The sequence below is a fragment of the Pyrgilauda ruficollis genome, unplaced genomic scaffold, assembly GCF_017590135.1.
Source record: "Pyrgilauda ruficollis isolate IOZ18807 unplaced genomic scaffold, ASM1759013v1 scaffold2, whole genome shotgun sequence".
NCBI lineage: Eukaryota > Metazoa > Chordata > Aves > Passeriformes > Passeridae > Pyrgilauda > Pyrgilauda ruficollis.
The window spans coordinates 30,523,291-30,542,987 of record NW_024519206.1 but is presented as its reverse complement, the minus strand read 5'-3'; the positions used below and the strand labels follow the sequence as shown (position 1 = coordinate 30,542,987).

The window sequence follows — 19,697 nt, the reverse complement described above, 5'->3', positions numbered from 1 at the left end:
TTATTAATGCACTGAACTCTTCCATCTTTTCCCAAACAGGAAAAATCAGAATTTCATCATAGTGTGATTTTATGTTCTTCTAGTTCAAATCTAGCTAGAAGTAGGGGGGGGGAAATAATTTCTTTAGCTCCTAATTTTCTAGGGGAGTGGGAGGAATTTTTAATGTGCTTGACACTCTGAGGCAGCCAACAGAAGCTTCTCAAATTTCTGTTTAATTTCAAAGCAGCTTCCACAAAACATGGGAGGTGTATCTAGCTTCAGGTAAAATTTTGAACTAATTCAACAGAGCAAGATAGTGGATTCAAAGTATTTTTGAGGATAACATAGAATCAGAATAAGCATGTTTAAAAATTATAAAGGTTTATGGACACGATTATAGCAATGGTTTTAGCAACCAACATATTAATAGCAGTAAAAAACAACCCAACTGGTGTGAGGCCACTGAAACATATGGAAGAAAGTTTATATACAAATGCCTGTAGGGAAGCAATGTAGAAAATCCTTGATAACCCTCCCAAATATATTATTCTAATGTGGTGATGTGACGAAAAACTGAATCCACCCGAATTTTCCCAGACTGAATGATATTTCCAAGGAGAAGAGAAAAAGAGTCAGTGTAGGACCTCTGTTCTGTAAAAGAAACTAACCAAATTACCACTTCACAGGCAGCTAACTTGATCTATCAAGTCACTTGCAAAAGTGAGAGGTCAGGTCTCTCAAGCTCTTTGCCATTCTCTCAGCTGCACTTGCAACATCTCAGTACTTCCCTGATCACAGAATCACAGAAATCATTTGGGTTGGAAGGGACTTCAAAGATCACCTAGTTCCAAAGCCCCTGCCATGGCCAGGGATGCTACCCACTAGATCAGGATACTCAAGCCCCATCCAATCTGGGCTTGAATACTTTCACAGATGGGGCATCTCTCTGAACAACCTGCTCAAATTTTTAACATCCTCACAGTAAAGAATTTCTTCCTAATATCTAATGTAAACCTACTCTCAGTTTAAAACTATCCCCCTTTGTCCTATCATCACAAGCCTTTGTAAAAAGTCTCTCTCCAGCTTTTTAAAGGTCCCCTTTAGGTACAGGAAAGCTGCTCTAAGGTCTCCCTGGAGTTTTCTCTTCTCTAGGCAGAACATCCCCAACTCTCTCAGCCTGTTGTCACATGAGAGGTACTCCAGCCCTTTGAGCATCTTTACAGCCCTCCTCTGGATTTGTTCTAACAGGTCCATGTCCTTTTTTTGTTGGATAAAGCATTTTACATAGGGTCTCATGAGAACAGAGCAGAGGGGCAGAATCCCCACCCTGGCCTTGCTGGCCACACTGCTTTGGATGCAGCTCAGGACACAGTGGGATTTTTGGGCTGCAAGTGCACATTGGGTCAAGCTTCTTGTCTACCAACACCCCCAACTCCTTCTCCCCAGGGCTGCTCTCAATCCATCTTCTGCCTGGCCTATTTGTGCTTGGGATTGCCCCAACCCATCTGCAACACCTTGCACTTGGCCTTGTTGGACTTCATGAGGTTCACACAGGCTTACCTCTCAAGCCTGCCAAGTGTCATGGCTTCCCTCCACACCTCACAGCTTGGTATCATCAGCAAATTTGCTGATCCTCTACCTCCTATCTGCCATTTAGTCAGCTATTTACCTCACTATGCCAGAGCAACCTACCCACCTTCCTGCTGTTTTTCTTCCAGGCATGGTAAGCAGCAGAATTACCAAGACCAAGGACTCCTGAGGAGAGAAAAAGGAGTCAGGACCAGGAGAGGTATAATTCATATGCAAATAACTATGTAGTTCCCCCATGAAAGAGTGGGCTGACTGCACAGCCATGTCTACATCAAGTCTGCTGTTTCTGATGTGTTGCACTTCATATGCATGGCTGGACAGCACAGCATGCACACAGAGCTGCTCCTGTGGGGGGCTTCATGTCCTGTAACTGCTGTGTGTGCTCACAGTGCTGACATCCAGAGTTCCCAGGCATGCAGCAACCAGCTCAGAAGAGTCTGCTCTCTTCAACTACCACACATCTGGAAAGCCCAGACAAATTTATGAAGCCCTCAATATCTGCCTAAATATGATTTCCAGGTGCAAAGAGTAAATGTGCCTGGGAAAGGGAAGCCTGTAGCATCTAGGAAGTCCTTTGCTACGTGCACAAAAGCAAACATAGGACACCAAAAGTTTAGTAACACCTGTCCTAAAGAAGTGAAGGCAGGGCTGGAGCATAAGTCTCAAATTCTTCGCCTGTCTTCTCTCCTGACTTGATTTACCACAATTACATTTGACAATGAATTTGAGAGGACATGCTTTCACATCATGGAAATACAAGAGATATCTTGAATTTCAGCTTCACAAATGTGCCTGTCACTGATGCCTTTGCAAAAGCTGCATAAGGAACTTACTTCAGGTCTAGACACCCAGGAAGAAAATAACTGTAAACGAGTAAGAGACTATTCACTAAGATGAGATTCCACCCTTCTCTTTCCTTTAAATGGCATTGGCTTACAAAATTAATTACTTACATGCCTCACAGAGACGCAGTACTTAATTAATATATGTTAACTGCTTGCAATTCTGATGGAAGACATCATACTATTGTGCATAATGATTAGTATAGTGTAAAAGTGATGGCATTGGTGTTGCTCAAGCAGAATGCTGAAAGGATATCTATTAAATTTCTGATTTAAAAAGGGGAATGGAGACGGAAAAGGCTTAGGAAAGCTATTTAAAACTCAGCCTAAAGAAAAAGGAGAACTGGGAAGGAGAGAAGCTAAAACATTTTTCAGAGGTATTTACTGTGTGATGTGTATTAATTCCTGCAAAACTGAAGTGTAAGTGCTCACAGTAAAATCCTGGCTCCAATCAAGTACATGGAAAATGTTTCACTGACTTCAGTGAGGTGAAGAATGTTAGTTTTTGTCATAATTTCCAGCAGATGCATCCCATATGCAGGTTTGCAACTTTGCCGGGTTCCTTGTTTATAGTTTAGGTTCAGGAAATAACCTCATCAAGCTCAGGCATGCTCACCATGTAAAGGCAACTGCTCAGCTTTTAATCTTTCTACTACATCCTACACTTGGAGTAAACCTTTCCATACTGTTAATGAACTTGGACTTGAGCTACCTATTTAAGTTGGTGGCAAAACTCCAATTAAATGGAAGCTCTGTGGAGATCACTGCAGATTTTGTAATAAACGTGGGAAGCAAACATCCTGTGTTTAACAGTGTATACCCCTGGAGTTAACTCATTTACTCAGAAGCCTGTGGAATTTTGACTGCAAAAACAAACCAAACCAAACAAACAAATCCCCAAACTCTCAAAGTAACAGAAATTCAGGCAACTTATTTTTTGAAGTATTAGTCCTTCATACCTAATAAGATTAATATTCAGAGAAACAAGTTCCTCACCACTTCTGGGTAAGGCAGAGTTAATTCAACTGAAAGCTTTGGACCTGTGAGACTCAAAGAAGAAAGGTTAAAAAGAGTAGCAAGGGAGAGGCACCAAAATTTGAGAAGAGGTACCTGTGAGCTTCTAGTATTAAGAAGAGTAATTTTAAAGCAGAAGCCTACAACTACTTTAGGCAGGAAACTAAGTGAAAATGTCCTAGGCTTCAAATTTTGATATATTTTTATGTTTCACAAGGATTGAAGACCATTATGTGGCATATATGGGGATCTTGGTAAGCTATTAATTACCCTTTTCCGAGTGGTGTGTGATGGCTTCCATCTTCTTAATGTACTCCTACTCAGCACAGGAAATCTTAGAAGTACTATTTATTCTAAAGCACCTGTTAAGGTGGGCTCTCTAACCATGCTACGTGTAGAAATGTTGTACTACAGCACTTGTAGCGCAGTTTTGTGTCTATGCTACCGCTAGACCAAATGTAATGATCAAGTTGCACATAGCAGCTCTCCCTTTCACTTGTGCTAGCATGCTATATGTTTTTAACTGTACTGCAGACTTTGAAGCACGTAGGCTTGTAGTTTTCTCTCTCAGTGCTTGTACAGCTGTGTCCACAAGTGTATCTGTCCAGTAAAATCCAAGGAAATGTTCCTGGATGCCAGGATTAAGCTTAGATAGCTGCAGCTCTTAATAACTCACATGCAGCTCACATTGTAGTTCTAAGTGCTGACAGTTGCTTTCCAGTCCTACTGGAATAAGCAACATCATTCTTCCATCTAAACTCAGTAGTCAAAATGTGTTGGTGTATGAACTACATCATGTTGCTGCTTTCAGGATCCTAAGGAGAGATGGTATTAAGGTGTCAAGGCAAAAATTAAAGCCTAAATATTTTACTGACTAGCAGTTAAATGTGTGATAAGTAATGCAAAAACAGCGCTGTGTCACTTTTGTAAACAGGTAGGCTGTGTTTCCTTCCTCAGAATGCTCATCAATAAGATACTTTACTGGAAAACCAGAACCACCAAGGCCACTGAAGGGATGCTAACCATGTATTTTGAAGAGGTTTTAATTTTGTGCAGGGGCCAGAAGAAAATTATACCAGAAATCAGAGTAAGCAAGGCTATATGTAAGACATCGTGATGTCTGTATTGTGCAGACAAGACATGAAGGATTTTCAAGATAACAGTGTTCCTCATTTTTAGACCTCAAGAAAAAACACCCTCCTGTTAAGTAAGGTATTTCATGGCTTGTTTTCCTCAATGTGTGTCCATTTAAATTATCCTTGACTCTTTACCTGGCAAGGTCTGTATTTCCCCTACTGGCTTACACTTTTTCTCCCAGCAGGCTGAAGAGCAGCCCAGCAGCAATCTCTAATAAAACCACACCTGTATGGAAAGTATCTGAATTTTCTCTAAGCCTATCAAATGAATCCTAATCACTCTTATCTCACATGTTTTCCAGAGCAGGTTTTTGCAGTTCTCTAACGTTTTAGCTTTTGTTTCTGTGCCTGGTTTTAATGTTAAAACTTCTTTCATGGTTCTCTTCCGCCATGACAGGACAAATCTATTTATTTTTATCTCTAGCAAGACTTGCATTCATTCTATTTACTTACAACTTGCCAAACTGAACTATCTGTATCCATAAATGCCTCTGTACTCTGAGTATCTTTTTATTTTAGCCTACCTCCCAGGTACCCTACACACATTTCCCAGCCTCAGGCAATGGATCCCTCATGTTACACCAAAATGAGTGTTGTTCAGATGACCATGTCTTTTTGAGTAGTCCAGATCTTGGTGTATCACCCTGTGTTTACACCTTCAGTTTCTGGTGTTCACCAATACCACACAACCAGTTGTAGAGGCTCCTGTAGACTGCTAAAAGACTGAAAAGGAGTGGTGTGGGGTCTTCTGGGACTGTTTTAGACTTCTGTTGGATCTAATTTCCTTATGGATATTCCTACTTCTTATGGGTCTTCCTTCTGGAGGAGTTCAAGACATCAATTTTAATTATTTTAATGCTAGACTGGATTCTTATAATTATTGCTGGCTATGTCTATATCAGGAATAAGCATGAGTCTGCAAATGAAAATACCGGATGCTGAGGATTGTGTTCCCACTATGGGTTCTGTGTGTGTGGTTGGTTTAGGTTAGCTCTTGCCTGCCCTCATGGACTTTGCCACCATTGAGTTGTGGAGATTGTTGAACATTCACTGGTGGTGCAGCCTCTGGTGATCCATCTTGAACTTCATGTTCAAGTCAAAGTGCAGTACATGGAAACAATCTGCTTCAAACCCACGCTCTTATTTAACATCATCAAAGTGAGAATCTGCACTAGCGCTGGTGCACAGATCAACACCTGTCAGACAGTCTGGGAGATTACTGTTGCCATTAATGAACTTAATCCACATCTGGAGAAGGCGCACAGGGATGTGGAAGATTTCTATCTCTTTGTTAGTTAATGGGAGAAGCTTACAAAGCCAATCTTCAAAGCAGATACAGCTACAGATAGGAAAAAAGAAAACATTCCCTCTTCACTCGCCTCCAGTTTGATCCACAAGAGGTCTAATATCATGATGGCAGAATACATTTTGATGTAATGAATAATTGGGCTTACTATGTTTAGAGTAGTGAACAAATTAATAGCAGGACTGACTTTTTATTTGGTGAAGGGAGAGGTAAGAAAGGCAGGGCAAAGTCCCTATTACCTACTGTGTACCGAAGATATGCAGAGTACTCTCAGAGAGCTCTGGAAATGGGACTATGTATTTTAGCTGGTGGTATGCTATGCAAACACTTAGTGAAAACACTTAAACACCAAGAAAAGCAAATTACTCTGCCCTGGGGGAAGGAGGTTGGGGTGGTTAAATTCAACTGCTATTACTGCTGTGCAGTTGTTAAAAATCCACCACTGCACCACAGCATATAAAAGGGTTCTGTCACTTATAACATTCTAATACCAGAAAGGATCCTCATAACATACTAAAAGACAAATGTCACAATCAAATACCTGGTGATGCTTTTTCAAGTTGCTCACAACAGGGAAAAGACTGAACTATGCTGAACTGATAACTTGAAATTTTTCTAACATATTCCAATATTCTTGTGTATCAGGTAGCTTTTCAGAAGCATACTCTCAAGAACTTTATATTCCTTACAATATGCTGAGTGCAAAAAAGTAAAAACTGCATCTTCAAGAGGTTAGTTCCCACATTAGCCTGATGGTCATATAACTGCTCCTCCCAGAAACTGAGACATAATATAGCCTTTTTCTGCAACCTCCTCAGTTATGCAAAATCACAGCTCAAAACTGTAGACTGAGTCACTAACAGCAGTACAGAGAAATAGAAAAATCCAGCTAGTGCATTTCTTCCCCCACTCCCCTCCCATTTGCTTGAATATGCAAGCATTTCAAGGCAGGTATTCACACACATCACTTGTTGAGTTCTGTTTTAGTGGCACTTGTACAGCTGGGAGTTACAACAAGCAGAGAAGCCTACACACAAAAGCTGTCTAGAGCTGATGCAGCCACCCTTCAGAGCTGTGCCTAGAGCCTCCTCCTAATTCCCAGAACCACAAGCTGGGCTGCTACCAAACCGTGCTCTGAGGGCTATGCTGCAGCCTGGGTAAGGCAGCACAGGCAAATGGGGGAAGCTGCTGTGCGACAGCACTGCTCACACAGGGGAAGCTGGGTTGCTTAACAGAGAAGATGCAGTGCTGGCTAAAGGTCTAAAAGAAAAGCCAAGTGCTCTTCTAACAGCCACAGGGTGTGAGTGGGCCCATCTCTTTGTGTGAGCTCCAAATCTCAAGGTGCCTTAAGTGTAGTGAAAACAACCCCACCATCAGCTCTTCTTCCTGCTTGATTTTATGTTGTGGTCACAGCTGCAAAGGTAAGGATGTTATTTTGCTCCTCTGGCATTGAATCAAAACCCAGAAGTTTGTATTCGAAAAGTGGTCTAGAAAGCACTGTGATAGCAGACATGCAAAGCCTCTGACTTCTGGGGAATAACCAGCTTTGAAGTAAAATACATTCAGCAATAATCTATGCACACTTCATTAATTTCAGAACTGCAACAGCAAAGTACTACTTAAAAAAGCTGTAAGATAGTAATGAAGGCTTTGGGGTTTATTTTTATTTTTAATCCCAAAAGCTCCTTATCTCCCTTCTCCATGTTTTTTCATTCAATTTACAGTAGTCTAAGTTAAAGCTCATCTAACAAAAAATTACACATTAAGTTTGGCTAACCTCTTCACCCCCCTCTTGATGAGAATCCTTTCTTCCTTGGGGAGTAAATGCAACAACTTTACAATTGGTACACTGCTTGTTTAAGATAACTTTCCTCTGCACTTTGTGTTTAATGGAATTTGGCTGATCTGGGATATTTCAGCACTTAAATAATTGAGATAGTGAGGGCAGCAATTTTTGCCAAGTCTTAAATAGCAGAAGAATCTCTAGGCAGAAAGGCAGTATTTTGTTATCTTTCAACATGCACTCATCTTTCTCCACCACACCCCCAGTCAAGTTTGAGAACCCTTGACACAGGCTACTGCACGATATGAAACACCGGTTTACTGTTCAAATTTGAGCCAAAGCTTAGACTCAAAGAGTAGCTGCAGTTTAACACTGGATGATTTAAGTGCAGGTCTGAGGAGTTGTTGCTGGAATGGGGGTGCTCATGACACCCATCCTACTGCTGGGCTGTGCAGCTGCAGTGCATGCCGTGTCCAGAAAGCCTCGATGCATTGGAAAAACCAACTTTCAAAAAGCCAGCTGAACCCTAAGTCTGATGCAAGAGGTCCAGCACGATGTATACAGCTGGGCGGTGGAACAGGGCCACCTTGCTGTCGCAGCCTGCTATTACTCCAGCCTTTGAGAATGTACTACGGATTTTTGAAATTTGTTTCTGCACTTCAATTCATCAAAAAAATTGGCTCTAAAAGAAGCAACACAGGCCACTCTTATACTTCAAATTACATGCTCTCTTCTTCTATTTAAAGAGTTCATGTGAATGAGCAGAAAGAAAACAACTAGGCTGGAAAGCAGGAGCAACCAGCCTCACCGATAAGAAGGGATAGGGGAAATCACGTTTGCTTCAGTGATCAGAGCAGACTTAAACAGGGAAGTTCCAATTTTTATAAAGAATCACAGTAATCCCTTTCCTTTGCAGTATTTGAACATTAAACCTGCTCAAGACAACCTGAGTGCTTCACCAGCTGTACCTGAATAAGAAAGTAAATCTGACTGTAGATTCTTTACTATGTGGATGAGTCACTGCAACCAACTTGCTTTATGTTCACCCTGCATCTTCACATTTCCGCTGGCTCTGCTCCACTGAGCCCCCCATAGTACGGGGCACAGTGGGCCCGGGCCTGTTTTAAACAAACAGAGATCCTTTCTGCCGCAGTTCTGGTTACTCTCTGCGTATCAGGCTTTCTTTGTAGCTTGCCTGATAAATCTGCCTCGCACTCCTCTTCTGAAGGCCGCCGAGAAGCGTCTTAAGTGCAAGTACCATTAACAGGGCCCGAGAGGAAATGTGCTCGGGCTCTCGGGGTCACTGAGCAAGCCCCTGCCCGCCTCACGGCATTGCTGCCCTCGCCGCGATCCCACCGCTCAGTGCCCCAAGTCTGATCCCCGCCGTCCTCCCCGCAGTCGCCGCGGAGCTCCAGTGTTCGGGACCCCGACGGGACACCCCGGTACCAACCCCCTCCCGCGCCTCTTCCCGCCCCCGCGTGGCTCCGACCGCCCCCCGGGGCCATTTTGCGCCGGGCCGAGCTCGCCGGCAGGGGCGGCGAGGCTCGCTCGGGTGCGGCGGTGCCGACGGGAGCGGCGGCCGGGCCCGCCCTGGCCGTGCCCCGGTCTCGGCTCCCGTTCCCACTCACGGCAGCCGCGGTCGGCGTCGGGCTCACGCGGGCGCCGTGGGGGCCGCCGTTGCTGCGGTGCCGGCGGGGCGCGGCAGGGGGCGATGGCCGGAGGCGCTGCGAACGGCGGCGGGGAGGGGAGGGGACGGTGTTACCGGAACTCCTGACTCGGAAAGGACCCGCGGGGATCATCGAATCCGACTCCTGGCTCTGCACAGGACAGCCCCAACAGTCCATATCCCTGAGAGCGTTGTCCAGACGCTCCTTGAACTGTGCCAAGCTTGGTACTGTGACCACTTCCCTGGGTAGCCTGTTCCAGTGCCCAGCCACCCTCTGGGGAAGAACTTTATTCTTAAATCCAACCTAAACCGCTCCTGATACAACTCCAGGCCAGTCCCTCGGGTCGTGTCACCAGAGAAAAGACATCAGTGCCTGTCCTTCCTCTTCCCTTCACGAGGAAATTGTAGACATTGATGAAGTCTCCCCTCAGTCTCCTCCAGGTTGGACAGACTAAGTGACCTCAGCCAGCCACTCCTTGTATGGCTTCCCCTCACAACCCTTCCCCATCTTGGTTGCCCTCCTTTGGACACTCTTTAATAGCTTAATATTTTTCTTATATTGTGGTATAATATCATGGCAGTGCTGGGGCTGCCTGTGTCTCAAGCAGCATTTTACATGGGTTCCTCTTCTCAACGGCAGGGTTGAGGGGTTTCTCAGTCTGTGCCTCACCCAAGGTGCCAGATGTCCCACAGCCGTGGCTTCGGTCCCCAGCCGGCATTGCTGCACCGGCTTCCCCACAACCCACATCCCCTCAGCTCCGTGCTGATCATCCAGACCACACCTGAGCTTGCTGCCCAGGATCCATTCTCTTTTGTGGTGCTTTATTATTATTTTTTCCAGGGCAAGGGACACCATAAAACCACTCTTGTACAGTCAAAATTGCAAAAAACAACAGTGTCTGTCCAGCAATCCCCAAAGAAAATTCTGGATCTAATCTGGCCAACTCATTCCACACAGTGATATTAATATTTAATTTAACCACTGCTGTCTTTAGCTCATCTTCTTCATTCCAGATTTATCCCTCTCCATTATTCTGTGTAAGCTCATGTCCCTGTTGGAGTTTATTTAAGCAAGCTGTCCAGCACTGTCCCTGAGCGCAGCACTTAGGCTCTGGTGTTTGTAAAGTGTGCGTGTTAGCAGTGCTGGATTACATGATCCCAAGCCTTGGCTCACGGTTTTGATTCATCTGAAATTAAATTATGAGTGTACTAATAACGTCAGAGTGTGTTCTGTTGCTGTTCCTTAGTGCATCCTACCTGCTTTGATATTTATTATATACGTTTCCTGGCTGAGTTGAGTCAGGCATTATTGTCAGTGCTGTTGCCAAGCCAGTTTGTTCTGTTATCCAAGTAGCTTCCAGCTTCTTATTTACACCTTTTGCCTTACTGTTATGATTTAGTGGAATGCTATCTGCTATTTCGTTCTCCAAAATAAAACTGTTTCTTCCCATGACAAGCTTCTAGCAGTCTCCAGTCAACTTCTACCATCAGGAGCTGATTACATTATTGCATTGCTTTGTTGTTCCTGACAAAAAATTGAAAAGGGAGAGGTTTCTATATTGTAGCTGAATTAATTAATATATCTCCTTGCTAGGACTTGTAACACTGATGGAATTGTGGAAGGTGAGAGTAGGGAGAAACAGTATGGAAAGACAATCAGGAGAATAAAAGGACATGCAGATATGACCAAAAAAGAGACAATGACATATACAGAACAAAAAAGGAGTGAATGAGTGAAAAGAGCCCAGCCTCTTACACTCCTAAGAAGCCCTGTTAAGAGATTGTTTTGTATGCAAAACTGTGAGGTTTTCTAAAATTCTTTCTCTCATCCTGCCTTTCCGCTACTGTCCCTTCTTTGTGGAAATCAGTTGCTGCCTTTACTTTCAGGGTGGTCTGACTCCTACATATATAATTACTCTCTGAAAAATCTATTTCATACATTTCTGACCTTAAGAAAGATTTTGGGCCAGAAACTTGTCTTCAGTTCCCAGCTGTGCCTGTGTTGGCCTACCTACCCCTGCTGGCCCTTTTTCCTGGTAATTTTGCAATGATGAAAGCAGTGCAATACCCATCCAATATTGGTGAAGCTTTATTGGTACTGAAAGGTACTTATTATTTATAGATACCCCTTGTGCTATTTCCCCTCTGCTATTTCCACATGGAAAGAGAGACAGCCATTGTAAGACACCAGTATTACTATGGCCATGCTGGGGGCTATTTGCTGTTGCTTCTTCCTGGGCTGGCATTTTCCCCTGCACACTTGTCACCACCCTAGGGGCCCAAGTCATGCTAGCCACTCATCTCACAGCCACAAAAGACTCTGGCCCCAGAGCACGAACGCCCCAGAGGGTGGCACCAGGCTGGCCACATGTCCCTGGCCAGCTGCTTCAGCCATGAGGGAAGCAGAGCTGCGGGAGCCCCCAGCTCTCTGCTGGGCTGCACACCAGAGCTCCCAGCTCCAGCTGGCAGGGCCTCAGCGCCTGCCCTGTGCCCTCTCGCCACAACAGCCATGCCAGGCCCCACTTGCTGCCCTGATGGTGGCAGTCCTGGCCCCCAGTGCTCTCCAAGGGTTTCTCCTGGGGCACCTTCCTGCAGCCTTTCAGTCCCTGCATGAGGCCCAGCAGACACCTGCGGAAGGTCTGCTTACAAGGGCCTGGAGGGACAGCACCAGGGGCAGCAGCTTCCCACTGACAGAGGGTGGAGTTAGGCTGGAGATGTGGAAGAAATTCTGGCCTCTGAGGCTGGTGAGGTGCTGGGCCATGCTGCCCACAGAAGTTGTGGCTGCCCAGTCCCTGGCAGTGTTCCAGATCAGGTTGGATGGGGCTTGGAGCAACCTGGCCTGGTGGAAGGTGTCCCTGCCCTTGGCAGCAGGGTTGCAACAAGATGATTTCTAAGGACCCTTCCAAGCTGAGCCATTCTGTGATTCTGGGATCAGAGGGGCCGGGGACACCTGGGCTTAACTGCTGCTTAGAACCAATTCAGCAGTGTAAGTTTGGTTGAGTTCATGGAGACTGTTCACGAAACCAGATTCCCAGCGTGTGACTTTTTCCAATACTATAGGTCTGGCTGAGATCAAGAAAGTCTTGCATGCTCCAGATTCTGCAAGACTGCATTTTATTGAAAGAACAGCACAGCAGTTTCTTGCTTGCCAGTCATACATACACTAACTATGGAGCATTAATATGTGTCCAAACAGATAGTGACATGATATACATACTAAATTTATATTGTTCTATTATCATATTGTGATGATTTTTAAATTATATAACACTTTACATATTTAATAAATATTCAATTATAAATATAATTTATTCTGTGTAATTATATAGGAATTAGATATAATTGTTCTTTCATTTCCTTTTTATGTATTAAATTGTTTTGTATTAAATACAATATGTGTATAATATACATTTTATAAATACATCTGTGTAATAAAAATCTTGCCTCTTATAAATGCAGTAACTACAGAGTATTAATACATATCACAGGTAGTGACATTACATATGTGCTATTTATTTTCATAAAATAATACGATAATTTATAAACTATCACTATAACATATATCTATTAAAACACATCTGTTAATAAAAATATTTGTAGTTATAGATACATATATCTATCTGTCTATGTATTCCGTTCATTCTTGTCTTTGTCATGGCACTAAAAGCTGGCTCTCTGCCACCAGCTGCAAGCCCCACACGTGTCCAAAGGAGAGCAACAGGGCTGGTGAAGGGCTGGGAACACAAGCCCTATGACGAATGGAGCTGGAGTTGTTTAGCCTGGAGTAATGGAGACTCAGAGACAACCTTATCACTCTCTACAACTTCCTGAAAGGTGGTTGTAGTCAGGTGGAGGTTGGTCTCTCTCTCCAGGCAGCAACTGACAGAATGAGAGGATACAGTCTTAAGCTATGCCAAGGGAAATTTAGGTTGGATGTTAGGAAAAAGTTTTTTACTGAAAGAGTGATAAAGTACTGGAATCGTCTGCCAGGGGAGGTGGTGGAGTCACCATCCCTGGATGTATTTAAAAAAATATTGAATATGGCACTCAGTGTCATGGTATAGCTGAGGTGGTGTTAGGGCATGGTTTGGACTTGATGATCTTAAATGTCTCTTCAAACCTAGTGATTCTGTGATTCTCTGATTCTGTGATTCTATGGGCCCTGCTAACAGTGGCCATAGGCCAGCACTCTTGCCAGGCGATGGCGCAGATCAAGGTAGGCTTGCATCGCCTGGGAGTGGGCAGCTGGATCCTGTGCCAGGCCGTGGAAGAGGTTGGGTGGCTTAGCCCTTTGTACATCTGGGGGCAGCCTGATCTCCTCTGGAAGCCTCTGGTTGCCCACAATAAAATGCTCCAGGTGTTTCTTTTCCAAAGATAAGCGCAGCTGCTCCAGAGCATCCGACAGCTGAAGGAGGAAGTGTCTCCTGTGCCACTGCGACACTGGTACCGTGTGCAGCAGGTGCATGATGATGGTCTTGATGGAATGGATGGAAAAGTCCTTGCGTGCAAGAACACGGGCGAGGAGCTGCAGGCATTTAAGGTGCGAGCTGTCCTGGGGGACCTGCCTGGCCATGTGCCTGAAGAACTTTGTCTCTGCCACGGCGTAGGTCTCAGGCCACATTGTGCTTGGGGTCTGGGCCCCTCGATACCGGCTGCTGATAAAGATGTCTGAGATGTGTCGTTGCATCCCGATCAGCACCTTAACCTGGAAGGTTTCTTGGCCATTGGTCAGCCTGAGGTTGCAGGAGCGTTTGGAGGGCAGCAGCACTAAATGCCAACTGCGTGACTGGGGCAAACGCCGCCAGGTTGCTCCCACCAGTGCGCAGAACCAGTGGACAGTTTTCTTCACATCGAGGTAGGAGCCAGTGCACAGTGTGTCTAGGAGGTTGGGCTGCCGAGTCCTCCTCCTAATCACGTCAGGGTGGTGCTGGAAGCACAGCATGTTCATACCCTGGTACTCCCTCGGGCACCTGCACTCCAGCTCCACACGGACACGGAAGTTCCTGCCAGGCTTCTGCTGGTCAGTGTCATGCTCCAGGTGGAAGATGTGGCCTAGGGGAGGAGTCAGGGGTACAAGTACCTGGTACACAATTTCCTCCTCACGGGCAGTCCAACCTTCAAAGGCACTGCCAAAACCAATGGCTTCTTGCAGCACCGGGTAGAAAGTTCCACTCAAGCTACGCCTGAGGACAGTTGTGAAATTGTTTATCAGGGCCATTGTCCTGTTGCAGCCTGTCTGCAGGTCCTGTACAGGCCACTGTATGCGCTCCTCTAGAAGCCATCTCAGATCATATGCCCATGTCTCGTCCTCTTCCTCTTCCTCCTTCTTCTTTTCTTTCTCCTCCTCACCACTGATCTCTGCCTCACAACTTCTTTTCCTCCACATAAACCATACGGCCAAGAGAAGAACCAAGAGCCCAGCAAATGGCCAGACTTGCCAGGGCTGCAAGGCAGACCAGAGCAGGTCCCTCCAGGATGCACCACTCTGCATCAGCATGAGCTGCTCCACCTCCCGCTCCAGCCAAATCCTCTCCTGTTCCTGGAACTTTGCACGCAGCTCCATTTGCAGACGCATCACCTCATCCAAAACATCACCCATGGGCTGCGGGTACTGGACTACACTTAGCAAGAACAACAACAACAATACCCAGGAATCCATGGTCTGCAGGAGGATGGAGAGAATGTTTTGAGGGAAGTGGGGAGGGAGGCAGCTGGCAGTGGGGGCAGCAGGGATGGGAATTCCAGTGATATGAAGGCAGGAAGGACAGGGCCCCAGAGAGCTGGGGGCAGAAAGGCCTGTCCCACTGCCCCAGCAGCAGCAGCAGCACTGTACCATGGCCAAGGCTCTGCCATGAGGGGCTGTCCCTGCATGCAGAGGGAGAACCCTGCCTTGGGTACAGCATTTATGCCTGGGCCCTTGTCCCCAGCACGGCCTTCCCGTCACATAAGCACTTACCACTTGCCCAAGCAATACAGGCCCAGTCTTACATGCTGGGGCCTTTTCTAGCTGCCCCCATTGTGACACATCCCCATGATGTCACAGGTACCACAGCACATCACAACCCAGCCAGCTCCACTCTTTGTCCCCACCCCAGCTCAGCCACTCAGAATGGCCCTGGTGTACTGGTTAGGGCTGCTTTTGAGTGAACCTTCTTCAAAGAACTTCCCTTGGTCTTTCTTTTGTCTTTCTTTCCAGCTGCCTCCATTGGCAGTCTCATAGATATTCATGTTGGAAGGCAGCCTTGGGGATCATTGAGTCTAAGCCTTGACTCCACACTGGTTGAGCTACCCTTAAATCTCTGCATCATCGAGGTTGAAAAAGTCCCTGAAGATCACACAGTTCAACTGCAAACTTAACACTTCCTACTCCATCAATCAGTCAGGTCCCCAAATGCCATATGCGCATGAGTTCTAAACCTTTCTGAGGGTGGTGACTCAGCCATTGCCCTAGGTAGCCTGTTCCCAAGCTTGATATCCTTTTTGTTGAATATTTCCTTGAGATCCAATCTAAATCTCCTGTGGTGCAGCTTGAGATAATTTCCTCTGGTCATATTGTTTGTTCCCTGGGCTAATATAATAAACCCCACTTAGCTACAACCTCCCTTCAGGGACCATCTGCATCTGTCAAGTGCAGATGGTTGAGCTGTGAAACCAGCTCCTCCCAGAGGAGAGAAAGATGCTGCTTTTACACTGTGGTTCCTGTGATCAAATGCCTGTGGGAAAAAATGAGTTCTTGGTGGTCAGAAGTTTCAGGAAATGTTTCCATGTGAGGAGAACCTTTCTGCCAACTGAGGGAATCCATACCCTGCCAAGCAGAAGGAAAAATCATAACTCTCCTTGTAGAAAATGTGAAGGTTTGGAGTGAAAGTCCAAAGAACTGGAATGCTGAAAGTCCAAAGTGCCAGGATATCCTTGTGGATTCCACTAACCTGCAAGGCCAGACTGTGAAGATGGGATCCTGGAAGCCAAGAAATGCCCTCTTGCTCTGGGGCCTTCCATGGCACTGGCAGCACAAGTGAGAGTCTTTCCTCAGCCTTTGCCTTGAGGAAGGCCCTGGTTTGGGCAAAGCCTGAATTCCCCAGTTCTCCTGCTAATGACCCCAGGCTCACTAAGGCTGGTTGGTCTCAGCCCAGGCAAGAGCAGAAAGAAGCCCTTGCCTGGCTTCATAGTCCCCTGAGATGAGCAAAGACAAGGAGTGTGCAGAGAAGAGGCCATCAGAACTGCACAGCAGCGTCTCTCAGCTGTAAATCACAGAAAATTTAAACACTAAAGTTATGGTTTGGGTTGTGTTTTGTTTGGAGCCTTTTCCCCCACAGGAAATCCTGTTACATTTTCTATGTTGCATACCTGGATTTGAATGGTCCACTCTCGGTGCTGCCTAGATCGAACTCAAAATTCTTCCTTTGCCCCTCTCTTTCCTCTTTTATGAAACACCATTTCCAGGGGTTGATGGGTAACACCATTTCTCTTTTCTCATCTTGTGCTCAGGAACTGGGAGAGCTGCCGATCCCCCTCCCCTGCCCCAGTTTGACCCTAAAAGGTTTCTGCAGTAGGGTAACATGGTCATGTTTCCAATGGCTCAGCTGCCAGCACCAGTGGCAGATCCCAAATCTCATTCCACCACTGCAGGAGTTCTCTGCCCCTCATCTTGTCCAGATCTGGAGCTCATTTAAATGTTGGGGTTTTTATCTAGCTGCCTGAATAAATAAACAATCCTATGGCAAAGGGAGCTTGAGGCTGTAATTTAGGGATCAAGCAGCAGGTAGGGGCAGGACTGGTTTAAGGTAAGCTAACTAAGGTAATCTAACTACAGGTGTCATGGAAAGAGGCAGTTGTGCCATCCTATTTAGCTCTGTGTTGTGCCACTTCCATTAGTTTTGGGATCTAACTCATTTGGAAGGAATGTGCGGCTTTCTTTTTTGTTTTCTTTTTTTTTTTTAATTGACAAGATTAATTATGAGAGTGAACAGGTCCCACATCCTGTAGATCGCGTGGCTGTACAAATAGGAGCATGGTTACTGAATCCAAGGGCTCTGAGTTACATCTGCCTCTAATCACTCCCATGCATTCATTTGCATGTTCTGCTATGCCTTACAGTTTCCTATCACGTGCTAATTGATTCATTACTTTGTGCTAAGGATACAGTCACATGCTAGTCATTAACTGTCCCATATGTTGAACTCATGATATATATGTTTAAATATTGTATCTCCTTGTCTGCCAATCCTCCTTTATGTAACACCACACGTATGTTGGAGACCTTCAGACTTTAAACTTCCTGCTCGTTAGTTTTGTGTATGATTTGTCCGTTACTTTTTGGAGCTCCTCCTTATTTCAGTTGTGCAACAACGGTAATTAAAGCTGCTGAGGCATAATAAGTGCTTTAGCACTTATTAGAGGGGATGGAAAGAGTTATTCAAAACAACCAATGTCATCACAAACCCTATGTACAGTTGAAGTTATGTCAGACCACAGAAGTTTTGCAATAGGTAAAACTTCGTAACTTGCTCAGAAAATGTCACTCTGGCAAACAAAATGTAGCTGGGAGGAGGCTGAGTTCCTGTAATCTTTCTGCTGAGGAAGTTCACAGGTCAGAAATGAGAAAATATGGCAAGAAGGGTGTGTCACTCTCAAAATCCCAACCTGCAGAATTTTAGAATAAAGACTTTAAAGAATCCAGGGATGCACTGGAGTTTTAATTTGTACAGGAAGAAGATGGGCTTCTTTTGGTATGACTATTTTACACAGCACACTCACAGAAACAAGCTGACTTGAGCACACTTGTGTGCAGAACAAAATAAAAAGGTTCTCCAGAGGTATTTCTACTGTATGTTTGAGATGACAGGGTACAGAATTTTATCCTTTGTACCTGTAGTCCTAATGTAACACAGTTTAAGGTTCTACTATATGAATGCCCACCATCAGCATGGGGTAGACAGATCTGTGGAATTCAGACCAGCCACATTTCATACATTGTTCATTGCAGGAACTACTGGTCTGGGGGGAAATAGCTGTACCCTCACTGGCTTTTATCTTCCAAGCCCCAAAAGGAGCAGCTGAAAGTCCTGTTGCATGTAGATAAAACACAGCAAGTAAAGAGACTGGGATTAAGATCTGGGTAAAAGGTGTCTCTCCTAGGAAAAGCTAGTGCTTATGCACAGTATGTTGTGTGCCAGGAAGCAATCCCAGTAGAAAAGGAGGCAAATAGTCTTGAGTAAGAGCTTGTCAAACACCTGGCCTGGGCTATCTTAGCAGCTGCTCTCTGCATGCCTCCTGCTTGGGCAAAGCCAGGCACAGAGTGATTTCTTTCCCACTTGGCACTCTTGAAATTCCCAATTTCCTGAGCACAGATTCATCCTGGAGCGTAAACCCTACGGCTGCAGCTGGGCAGACACAAGCACTGCTGATGTACCACTGTCTGCAAACCACTGCACGAGTGGGCTCTGGGTGTCTGGCTGTTGCCCCTAACATGGACTCCTTACCAGGTGTGCAATGCCAATTCACACACAGAGGAGAGGAATCTCTATTTCTTTATTCTAGTTTGTGCAGAGTAAGGAGTTAGGTGGTAACCCACAAAACACTAGCTCCCTAGTCACCAAAACTTTACATTATTTATACGTTTTAGCAAACAAAAGTATCAGTATTCATTGGCTAGAAGTTGCATAGTTCTCTCATTAATAGTATTATATTTTCTTAGCTCAGTTTGGTCAGAGCATGGTGCTGATAACACCAGGGTTGTAAGCTCAATCTCCATATGGGTCATTAACTTCAGAATTGGACCTCTTGATCCTTGTGAGTCCCTTCCAATTCTGAATATTCTGTAATTCTAGTGGTTGTGACCCTCTTGCTTATGTTAATTACTCCACATGTTCAGTCTCCTCCTCCTCTTGAGTCAGTGGGTTTCTAAACTTCGTGGCGTGTGAGTCAGTGTTTTCACTCTGCCCCTGACAAAATCACCTTTCACCCAGTTGGCACTTTAGACTGATGAGTTGCCCCTGTGTATTCCTCCTTGTGGCCCTATCTTGGGCATTCTGCCAAGCATCCTTGTGATCTGTTAGTTCAGTATTCCATTGTGACTGATTTCAATACATATATAATCCTAAATTCCTTTTTTCCTAGTCTTTCTCAACGGCTGCAGCTACTGAGGCATATGAAGTGTATAAACAGGGTTTATTGATATGTAATTAATAAATTTGGAAACCCAACATCACAGGGACCACTGTGCTTAACCGGGGAGGGGTCTTGCCCAGGTCCCCGAGGAGGTGCCACCCCCTGCTAGCCCCATGCAGCTTTCTGGGTGTTTCCTGAGAGGAAACTCCCAGCCTCAGCGCCTGCACCAGCTGCCTCTGGCTTCAGCCCGCCCCTGCATGCCTTATTGGAT

At 45.3% G+C, this 19,697-nt stretch overlaps 2 protein-coding genes across 6 annotated transcripts in view; both read right to left on the bottom strand.

The window, feature by feature from the left end:
- LOC121353154 (cytochrome c oxidase assembly factor 1 homolog) overlaps positions 1-9,388 on the bottom strand; it is a 52,176-nt gene extending 42,788 nt beyond the window's left edge. For 4 of the 5 annotated variants that reach the window (XM_041466751.1, XM_041466748.1, XM_041466746.1 and 1 more), the window contains exon 1: positions 9,279-9,378. The gene's annotated coding sequence lies outside the window, so the exon portion shown is untranslated. Of the gene's footprint in view, positions 1-1,675; positions 1,735-9,278 lie in introns of all 5 variants that reach the window. The other variant, XM_041466747.1, reaches the window with a different exon arrangement.
- Positions 9,389-13,481: 4,093 nt separating this feature from the next.
- On the bottom strand, positions 13,482-14,975 carry LOC121353020 (inositol 1,4,5-trisphosphate receptor-interacting protein-like 1). The gene has a single exon (XM_041466511.1). It carries the CDS (start codon positions 14,973-14,975, stop codon positions 13,482-13,484), a length of 1,494 nt encoding a protein of 497 aa, XP_041322445.1.
- Positions 14,976-19,697: the final 4,722 nt, after the last annotated feature.

Excerpts from the sequence above, each read along its gene's own strand:
- LOC121353020 (XM_041466511.1), bottom strand. The coding sequence starts at position 14,975 with ATGGATTCCTGGGTATTGTTGTTGTTGTTCTTGCTAAGTGTAGTCCAG.